At 44.4% G+C, this 10,579-nt stretch overlaps 2 protein-coding genes across 2 annotated transcripts; both read right to left on the bottom strand.

Annotated features, from left to right (window-relative positions):
- Positions 1 to 418: 418 nt before the first annotated feature.
- LOC118852602 (ELL-associated factor 1-like) lies at positions 419 to 2,348 on the bottom strand. The gene has a single exon (XM_036762251.1). It carries the CDS (start codon positions 1,865 to 1,867, stop codon positions 995 to 997), a length of 873 nt encoding a protein of 290 aa, XP_036618146.1. The 5' UTR covers positions 1,868 to 2,348; the 3' UTR covers positions 419 to 994.
- A 3,622-nt stretch (positions 2,349 to 5,970) lies between these two features.
- LOC118854718 (probable E3 ubiquitin-protein ligase TRIML1) lies at positions 5,971 to 7,371 on the bottom strand. Its single transcript, XM_036765004.1, has one exon. It carries the CDS (start codon positions 7,369 to 7,371, stop codon positions 5,971 to 5,973), a length of 1,401 nt encoding a protein of 466 aa, XP_036620899.1.
- Between the last annotated feature and the right edge of the window lie 3,208 nt (positions 7,372 to 10,579).

The raw sequence follows: 10,579 nt of genomic DNA, 5'->3' as shown, positions 1-10,579 counted from the left end.
CCTCAAACCTCCACCTTCGTCCAGTCAGTGCACCCACACTTGGGGTTCTTCTGTCCTGTCCAGAGCCAAATATCACTGTCCCATGTTCAAACTAGGGGTAAAATGGTACTGATGACTTTCAGAGTTTAGGTCCAAAGCGCCAATGTGTATGTGATTGCTCTATGTGCACAGATCATGAGTTTTGCTACCTCCCTAAGCTCTGCACACAGTAGTAGGTAGGTGTTCAGTGAATATTTGATGAAATAGAAGGGGAGGTGCTATGGTACAATACAGAAAGTGCTGGAGCCTTGGGTTTCCCTCCCATCTCTGCTATTAACTAGCTGTGTGCATCTGCCTCTCTAAGCCTCCCTGTGTTGTGTACTACTTTGGCGGGGTAAGGTTTGATGGGATGAATCTTTTAGGTCCCTAAGTATATAGAAGATAGACTTTATTCCCATTAGTTTCGATGATCACACGTCACTTTCTTGGCCATTTCAACATGAGTTCAAATAAAGAGAAAGTCACTTGCAGTATCGTGCACGATGTATTTTGTACTTCTGAGTCTATGCCTACCTCTGTCTTCACTGGCCTATCAGGTCAGACCTAATTAGACAAGACAGGCTGCAGCCTTTGTTTTCACGTGGGCAATAATTCCAAGAGGCTTTAACACGCTTTGGGGGTGCTCCTTTTGCGCCACAGACCAAGCCATTTGCTTCGTCAATGAAGATGACACGTCCAAAGTCGTGAGAGCCAAGGATGTCTACCGTTCAGCCTCTGAACAACCAAAATCCTCCCTCCCCCCAACCGTCCATGCTTTCCATCCACCCCGTTAACCAAAACCACCCCAGTTATGGATTCTGCAGATGCAGGTCAAGCTTGTCCAAAGGCATTGCCGTAATGTATACGAGAGCCCTCCTGCTCGGGCTGGTGGCAGCGCCTCAGGGCTCACTAATGTCCTAGCGCTCTCCTTGGTGGTGAGCTTTCTGCTCGCGGCCCACTGCCTCCACGTGATCTCCTAGCAAAGAGACGGAGGCAGGAAGCTCGTCCGCTCGTCATCGCTGTCACTGCCAGAGTCACTCAATCGTAAGTCATTTCGCAGGATATCCATCAGCTCCTGGTTTCCCCGAGGCCGGCCGGGGCCCTTGGCCACAGGGTTTCTGGGACTGAGGTGCTGGTGAGGAGGCTGGGAGGGGGCGGCCCGGGCGGCCGGCTCGTCCCCTTCGCTGTCCCGGGAGCTGTCGGAGTCGGACGAGCTGCTCCCGCTGCCGCTGCTCCTCTCTTCCAGGACTTCCATCTCTGCTCTCAGCAGTCTCTTAAAGTCATTCAATTGGAGTTCAGCTGAAAGGTCGCCTTGCACAGGAGGGGCTTTGGGTCCAGCCGGTGCTTTCACTGGCGCTCGAAATGGTGCCCCAGCAGGGGGCTGTTGTTGCTTCCGCGCCTGGATTCCGCCGCTTCCCTCGGTTCTCATCTTCTTGACCTGGATGCGGCTACAGAGTTTTTCCAGCACGTATTCCCCAGTGTCGTGATTGATGATGAGAACACAGTCTGTCTCATATGGTCTTTTGTTGCCTTTGAACACAGTCGTCGCAGGCGTCGACCCAGCAACGCGTGGTAGCGTAATTGTGACTTCATCTCCTTTTCCAAGCTGGAGTTCTCCATCACCTGAAGTGCCTGTGGCTTCTGGTTTCACATCATAGCGGATGGTGTGGTAGAGGGACTTGGGCCTCTTGGCGAAGCTCTCGCCCAGCTTCAGGACGTGCGGCTCGCGGTCCAGCAGCAGGTTCGCGGTGTGCTTCCCGGCCCCTTTACCGCCTGGGGAAGCGGCCTCCAGACAGCGCCAGGTCCGACCCCTGCGCCCGCCGTTTTCCAAGCTGGCTCCTGCATCCATGTTCCTAGGCGTCTGCTTCCTTCTTTCTGAGATAATCCCTTCAGGAGAGCACAGAGAATGTTGCTCTTCCCCTGGAGCTCTGGTAGCAGCAGATGGTAGCCTGGAACTGTGGAGGCCTTTTAAGGTGTTCTCCTCTGTCTAACCCCTCCCTCTACTCCACCCCCAAGAGGGGGCCTCCGGTCTGCAGGAGGCTTCCGGGCTCTGCTCGGCCTCTGACTTCTCCCCTTTCTTCTAATCCCGCAATCCAGCATCATCCTCTCGGGAAGAAAACACTTTGCCTTCCTCTCAGAACTTGCAAAGGTCTCTACTTATCCCACCTAAGTGTGTCATTTAGCAAGAAGCCATCTCATTTCCAAGTTTCAGGACCATCACTTTTCTGATGTTGTGGGAAGGAAACAGGGCAAGGAAAAGGCCCAATCATCATCTCTTTCCCCAAAGTGCTCCCACCCCATCACCCACACACGCATTAAACTTTGGTATTCCTCCCGAGCCTCTTTTTTTGTCTGCTCTCACTGTTAATGTTCACTGATTGGGACCAAGGTTTTATCAACTCTTGTTTTGGGCCAAGAATGGTCATTGTATTTTCACTGGATATGAGCTCTTTTCTCAGAACTCCCTCTTTCTTTCTATCTCTCAATTCCTTATTACAATGCACTGTGGATTAAATCAGTGATTTGCATATAGTAGATATATAATGCATGTTGGTTAAATGAATGAGTGAATAACATTCTAGGTTGCTAATTAAGTGAATTGACTATATTGGATCAGGGTGGCTTTTATGAATTTTAATACCTCAGCTATATGTGTAGGTAGTAAATAGACAGGATACAAACAGAACTCCTTCAGTTCCAAGTGAAACACTCTTTTTTCTGATTAAATTTTATTTTTCAATCAATGAAAGTTTACCTCTTCTTCCTCCCACCTCCTTCTCTCCATCCCATCCCCAACCACGGAGAAAACAAGACAAATGCCTTTTATATATAGTTGAACTAAACAGATCCCGAAATTGCCTTGTGTGGGGGAAAAAAGGCCTTAATCTACATTGAGTCTATCACTTTTCTCTCTGGAGGTAGATAGCATATTTCATCATGTGTCTTCTGGGGGAATTATGACTGGTCATTATTAGGCTAAGTTTTTTATAAAGTCCTTTGCCTTTACAATATTGTTATTGTGTAAACAATTATGGTCATGCTCACTTTAGTCTGCTTCAGTTTATACAAGTCTTCCCAGGTTCCCCTAAAGCCTTATCGTTTCTGATAGCACAATAGTATTCCATCTCATCAATAGGCCTTAAGTTTTCAAGCCATTCCCCAAATGATGGACACTCCCTTGGTTTCCATTTTTTTTTGCTACCCTCAATAGAGCCACTATAAATATTTTTGTACTTGTGGGGTCCTTTTCTTCTTCCTTTCATCTCTTTGAGGTATAGTCCTAGTAGAGCCATCTCTGGGTCAATAACTAGGCACAATTAAATTGTTTTGGGGGCACAGTTCCAAATGGCTTTCCAGAATGGCTGGAGCAGTTCACAACATTCTTTCCAAGAAGTAAGTGACAATGATGGACAGAATCTCAGAGCAAGAAGTGACCTCACAGAGGTCCTAGTTTGATCCACACCTGAACATCCCACTTCTATGCTTGCTACTTATAGAGACCTTGGACAAATTAATCTCCCTGTGACTACCTGTAAAAGGAGGGAGGAACACCATAAGGTCTCTGAAGCACCTTCTAGCTCTAGAGAGACCAGCCCATTGTCCTAAGAAACAGGGTTTGTCGCCCCTGGGTGGCCTGATGGTATGGGCAGTACATAGTGGGCCTGCTTTGTGTTCAGAACAAAGGCGTGATCAGAAACACCTCCGATTCATTAGGCATTTAATTTGTAATTATTTTTGGTCCTTGCACATTCAGAAAACTTTTACTCTTCTACATTTTTCGAGACCCCACGTTGAGTCGCAACGCACAGTTGAAGAAGCACTGCAGATGTTATGACTGATGTAAACTCATCATCCAGATAGAAGTTGACTCTGCTCCTTATGGTTGTTGGAATTTACCACTTCCTTCAATTATTTCAAACATATTATTTTGAGAAAGAGTTCCTAGCTTTCACCAGATTGCCAAAGGGGTCCATGGCGTAAAAAAAAGAAGTGCTCAAACATTATTAACGATGTAAACTTAGCATCAAGATGAAATTTGACACTGTCCTTTTTGTTGTTGGTTCCTTCACCCTGTTACCCCGAATCAGGATTCTGATACCCTCCTTTCTGAAGGCCAGGAAATCTAACATCCTCCATGTATCCTCCTAACACCCTTTTTCTGGGTGTCCAATTCTTAGATTGAGACCAGCCTGGTGTTCCCTTGCACTTGCTCAGTTTCTCCCCTTCTGATCCTGCTGCCCAGCATTCCTCTTGCCAAGTTCCTCTGGCTCTCAGATGAAGGTCAGGGCCATGAACACAGATGCACTCTGGGATTGATGAACAATACAACCTGGCTTGGTTTCTTATTCTCCCCCACAACACTGTTTTCAAGATGAACCATTCTCAGGTGCTTCTACCTTCCTATAGGGGAGTGTTTTACTTGGATGATAGACTTTAAACATGGAACAACCTTAGAGATTGTTTTATCTAAGGATTCTTTACCTTTTCTTGTCAGGGTCCTCTTTGGCAGCTTATGGACCCCTGATCCAGATAATGCTTTTTAAGTAATTGAAGGAAAAGCTGGTAGTGGAAATAAAGATGTCTTTTTAAAAAATCCAAGTGGACAGACCCCCCCCCCCCAAATCTATTTATTGACTCCCTGGGGGTCTGGGACTCCAGGTTAAGAACTCTTGGTTTAATCCAGCCCTGGAGCTGTAGTTAAAAGAATACTGAGGCACCAAAAACTGAGTGACTTGCCCATAGTAGCTCAGATAAAAAGCAGTGAAGGTGGGAGGTAAGCCCAGCTTTTGGACTCCAAATTCATATCTTGAAGTCACAAAGTTGTGGCAAAAAAATCTGCCTAAAAAAAGTCTGCCTGACATTTTTCATAAGGAATAAAGGCATGTCCCCAGTAAGAAGAGGTCTTTCCTGACCCTAGAGAGAGTTACTGAACTCAAGGGTTTATGGAATGTTAGAACAGGGAGAGAACCAGAGAGATGATGATTAAACATCTCAAGCTGGGCTCCATCAGAGATTCCTGCATTTGGATGGGGTAAAAAATCACATCATTAATTTCACTGCCTTCTAATTGAAACTTAGCATTTCTTTCAGGTATTTAAAACATTATCCTGATCGAGGTTCCATAGGATTTATAAGGCTGCCAAAGGGGTCCATTCACAGATGAGGTTAAGAACCCCTCCTGAGATGCCATCAAGAACCAACTACTTTTCAGTAATCAGCTCCCTAACACTGTCTTTCTCCTATCCTCAGGTAACCCGTCTCTTCTGCCTCTTTCCAGTCAGAGAGCATTATCACTTATGGATCAGATAGGATAGGATAGGATAGAACACAACAGCATCATTGACTGCAGGAACATTTTATTAGAATGGACCGTAGAGATAATCTACTGCAGGGCTGGGGAACCTGTAGCCTCCAGGCCACATTTGACCTTCTTGGTCCTTGGCTGGGGCTTTTGACTGAGTCCATGTTTTACAGAACAAATCCCATCATTGAGGGGATTTGTTCAGTGTTGTTTGGATTCAGTCAAAGGGATGCAATTGAGGACTTCATGAACCACATGTGTCCTCCAAGCTACAGGTTCCGCACCTCTGCTCTACTGCAATGATTTCATTTTACATAGAAATGACTTGTACAAGGTCACACAATCAATTAGCAGCAGAATGCCTACCCACAAAACCCAACTTCATCTTTGCTTGCACTTGGCCTCCCCAGTCCAAACCTCTTTTGTCCTGTGTTGTGTATTACTTCTGGGGGTAAGGTTTCATGGGATGAATTTTGTTTTGGATGCTTAGTATTAACAAGAAAGACTTTATTCTCATTGGTTTTTATAATCACACATCACTTTATTGATCAACATGAGTTCAAATAAAAAGAAAGTCACTTGCAGTGTCATGGTATGTTCATTCACTCCTCATACAGAGTCAGCCTTAGTAATTGATAGCTCCCTGCTGATTACTCTCCTGTGCAGATAGTGAGTGATCCAGGTCTACTTTCCTTATTAGGAAGACAAAGAGAGAAGTAAGGGCGAAGAGGCCCTTCAAAGGCTATGTTGGAGAAACTGTGGATAAGGGATCCTTCTGTGACATCATAAAATGCTATGTGTCCCTTTTCATAATCAAGAAAAATGCCCACTTTTTGAATAGGCAGACTGGTCTGAGAGCCCATTTGTGAATTCCAGAGGAGGAAATAATTTCCCCATGTGCAGCCTACTATTGTCCTTACATCCTCAGAGGAGGAAGAGAGCTTCCCCTTTCTGCTGACTGAATCTTTACAGATGCCCAACTCCCACTCTGTCTTATCTCCTACCTGCACTTCCCAGTAGTGTTTGCCTGAGGTGAAGGTCTGGGCCCCTAAAATAGCAAGAACACAGTCAAATCTGTCTTTATTGTCAGGCAGGTCCTGAGGGACATTTCCATACTGGACACTCTTCAAATCTCCAGACAGGATGAGATGAGGATTGGCTGATTCAGGATCAAGAGTTATATCTGTCTGGAAAGTCCTGAGCACTTCTCTCAAGCCTGTGATGGGGAAGGTGAGCCAGGGAGGGGAAACAAGCTCTGGTTCTTGAAGAAGTGACTCCTCACTCCTTTTCAAAGTGCCCATCATGCCCTGGAGCATTTCCACAGGCACCTTGTCCAAATTGTCCTTTACTTCTAAAATCATTTGCTGTAGATTCTGGATTTGTCGGGACAGGTTGGCCTTGCTCTCCTCCAGTTTGAACAGGTTGTCTCTGGATTCCTCATCCAGTCTTTGCAAGTATTGATATTCTTCATCCCATAAGAACTGGTGCATCTTCTTATATTCAGAAATAATGGACTGTTTCATAGTGTAGGCATCCTCCTTATAGTGTGTCTCTCTTTTTCTCACTTTGCCTAATGCAGTTTTAAATTTCTCTTCTTTTTTCTGTAAGAGAGTTCGTATCTTCTGGAGCTTGTCCTTGCCCTTGTCAGCAGCTGTGTCCAAGGGAAGCACTTGGTGATCCTTGTGCTCTTGGGCTAATAAACAGGAATCACAGAGGACCCTCTGGTCTTCCTCACAGAAGAATTTCTCTTTTTCCCAGTGTTGATCACAAGTAGTCAGGCCCACCATGCTCTTCAGCAAATGAGGTCTGAGGATTTTGGTAGTGATGGACAGATTCTGCAGGTTCCTGTTGGGCACCAAGTCACTATCTTTGATGACTCCTCTGCACTCTGGGCATGTTAAGGTTCCATCAGCTCCCTTCTCCCACTGGAAAAGACACTCTGTACAAAAGCTATGGCCACATTTGACAGTCACTGGGTCAGTGAAGTAACCCAGGCAGATAGAGCAAGTGAGATCTGCTTTGAGGTTTTCAATTAAGGCTCTTGCATCCATGTTCCTAGGCATCTGCTTCTTTCCTTCTCATATAACCCCCTCAGGAGAGGACAGAGAATGCTAGCTCTTCCCCTGGAGCTCTGGCAGCAACAGATACTAGCCCTGAGCTGTGGAGGCCTTTTAAGGTGTCCTCCTCTGCCTAGCCCCTCCCCTTACTCTACCCCCAAAATGTGAGAACGCTTATCTGGAGAGGGCCTCTGGGCTCTGCTCTGTGTCTGAGTTCTCACCTTTCTTCTTCTTGTTTTTTTTTTTTAATTTGATTACTTTATTTTTAGTTTTCAACATTCACTTCCATAAGATTTTGATTTTTAAATTTCCTCCTCCTTCCTCTCCTCCCTCCTTCCCAAGATGGCATGCTATCTGATATAGGCTCTATTAATACATTCATATTAAACATATTTTCACATTAGTCATGATGTTAAGGAGAAGTAGAACTAATTAGAGGAAGCACAAGAAAGTAGAAATAAAACAAAACAAAATCAAAGGAGAGCAAATAATACACTTCCTTCTGCATTCAGACTCCATAGTTCTTCCTCTGAATGTGGATAGGATTTTCCATCATGAGTCTTTTGGAGTTGTGTTGGATCCTTTCATTGCTGAGAAGAGCTATCAAAGTTATTCATCACACAATGTGGATGTTACTGTGTACAATGTTCTCCTGGTTTGTGTTGGTAAGCAAAATGGGCTCCTTAGCACTTAGTGCCCTTGAAGAGTTTGGCTTTTTTTTGCTTTGAGCAATTCAATGTATTTCATTGAGCCTTACTAGGTGTTAAGCCCCAGGTCCAAACCCCTATTAGGTGTGGATCCTATGTGGGTGTGGATTGGTGACTGGGATGGGGCCCAAGGTGGGGCTGGCTAAGGGGAGGTGCTAACTCCAGAGCCATGCTCTGTTAGGTGTTAACCTAACCTATGTGGATGTGAACCTCCCAGGGTCCTAAGGGGAGGGGCTAACTCAAGAGCCAATCATAGCAGCCTGAGTTCTGGTCATTCAGATGACGTTTGATGACATCTGAAGCCCTATAAGAAGGGAGGACAGAGCCATTTGTGCAGGGCTCTTGAGACGGTGTTGATGCAAGAGACTCCAGGCAGCTGTAGCTAAGGGCCCTCCAGCTTGTAACCTGGATGCTGAGACTTTGTTAAACTCTAGTAACTATGTATTGGGATTTGAATCAGGCCAGGTCTGTCTGTTGATGTTTGTACTTTGTTTGTATTTTGCTCTGAAGTTCAGTGTGCTGGTCTTTTTCCCATGAACTAATTGAAAGATATTTGTATGCTGAATTAAAGTAAGCTTGTCAACCTCTTCACCTTGCTCTCTTTAGTTAAGCAGATCAAAAGAACCTGTGCTGTTGGCAGCTTTCTGGGTGCTGGCTGTGGGTGGATCTTACACCCCCACAACAGCTGCTGTCATAACATGGTTCTGCTCACTTCACTCAGCATCAGTTCATGTAAATCTTTCCATGTTTTTCTGAAGTCTGCCTGCTCATCATTTCTTATAGCATAATGGTATTCCATTACATTAATATACCAAAACTGGTCTAGCCATTCGCCAAATGATGGCCATCCCCTCAATTTCCAATTCTTTGCCACAACAAAAAGAGCAACTATAAATATTTTTGTGAATGTCTCACCTTTCTTCTAATCTCACAATTCAGCAATACTATCTCTTGAAGAAAACATCTTTATTTCTTCTTGTATCGGCAAAGGTCTCCAGTCATCCTACGTAACTGGATCGTTCAGCAAGATTCCATCTCATTTCCAAGCATGAGGACCACCACATTTCTGATATTCTGATTTGGGCAAGGAAAATGCCCAATCATCATTTCTTTCCCCAAACATTTCCCCCCCGCCATAACCAATACATGTATTAAACTTTGGTATTTGGTATATAGTAGGTAAGTATTTGTTGAATGAATAACCAGATAATACTCTAGGATGCTAATTAAGTGGATTGCCCATATTCCTTGTATGAATTTTAGGACTTCAGCTATGTGTGTAGGTAGTAAATAACCAGGATACAAACAGAGCTACTGCAATTCCAAATGAAGCACTCTCTTTTTTCTAATTAAATTTTATTTTTCAATCAACGAAAGTTTGCCTCCTCCCTCTGCTATTTCCTTCTCTCCATTCCATCCCCAACCACTGAGAAAGCAAGACAAACAAACCCCTTGTTAAACCATGTATAGCTGAACTAAACAAATTCATGAATTGTCTGTGTTGGAGGGCAAAGGTCTTAATCTACATTGAATCTATCACTTTTCTCTCTGGAGATGGATAGCATATTTCATCATGTGTCCTCTGGATGAATTATGGCTTAGATTAAGTCTTTTAAAGTTGTTTGCCTTTACAATATTGTTATTGTGTAAATGGTTCTACTGCTTATGTCTACTTTACTCTGCATCAGTTGAGACAAATCTTCTCAGGTTTCCTTAAAACCTTATCATTTCTGATAGCACAATAGTATTCCATCCCATCAGTCTGTGTTATTCTCAAGACATTTCCCAAATGATGGCCTTTCCCTTGGTTTCCATTTCTTTGCCATCATCAAAAGAGCCACTATAAATATTTTTGTATCATGGGGTCCTTTTCCTCTTTCTTTGATCTCTTTGGGCAATGCACAACAAAATAGTTTTGGGGGCATAGTTCCAAATGGCTTTCCAGAATGGCTGGAGCAGTTCACAGCATTCTTTCCAAGAAGTAAGTGACAATAGTGGACAGAATCTCAGAGCAAGAAGTGACCTCACAAAGGTCCTAGTTTGATCCATACCTGAACATCCCACCTCTAAACCTGCTACTTATGTGACCTTGGACAAATTACTTAATCTCCCTGGGTCTTAAGGTACTTACCTGTAAAAGGAGGGAGGGCTCTGAAGTCCCTTCTAGCTCTAGAGAGAATACTAAGAACCCCTCCCCTTTTTTTCCGTCTGAGGTTGAGTGAATTGCCCAGGGTCACAGAGCTTTACAACATCAAGTGTTCAAAGGCTGGATTTGAACTCAGGTCCTCCTGACTCCAGGGTTGGTGTGCCATCTACTGAGCTACCTAGCTAACCCTTAAGAAACCCTTCTACAACATACTCAAGGAATAGTCAGTTGGCCTTTGCTAGAGGACTTCAATTCAAGGGGAACTTACAACTTCCCTGGAGTAGCAGAAAACCCTCATAGAGCCTCACAAAATCCTCACAGAGCCCATTTCCTTTTGGATTGCACCCAG

Source organism: Trichosurus vulpecula, chromosome 6 (assembly GCF_011100635.1).
Source record: "Trichosurus vulpecula isolate mTriVul1 chromosome 6, mTriVul1.pri, whole genome shotgun sequence".
NCBI classification, from domain to species: domain Eukaryota; kingdom Metazoa; phylum Chordata; class Mammalia; order Diprotodontia; family Phalangeridae; genus Trichosurus; species Trichosurus vulpecula.
Note: the sequence above shows the minus strand (reverse complement) of the source record. Positions and strands in the feature narration are given on the sequence as shown.

What these genes read in the sequence shown, in the direction of transcription:
- LOC118852602 (XM_036762251.1), bottom strand. Translation starts at nt 1,867, where the DNA reads ATGGATGCAGGAGCCAGCTTGGAAAACGGCGGGCGCAGGGGTCGGACC.
- LOC118854718 (XM_036765004.1), bottom strand. Translation starts at nt 7,371, where the DNA reads ATGGATGCAAGAGCCTTAATTGAAAACCTCAAAGCAGATCTCACTTGC.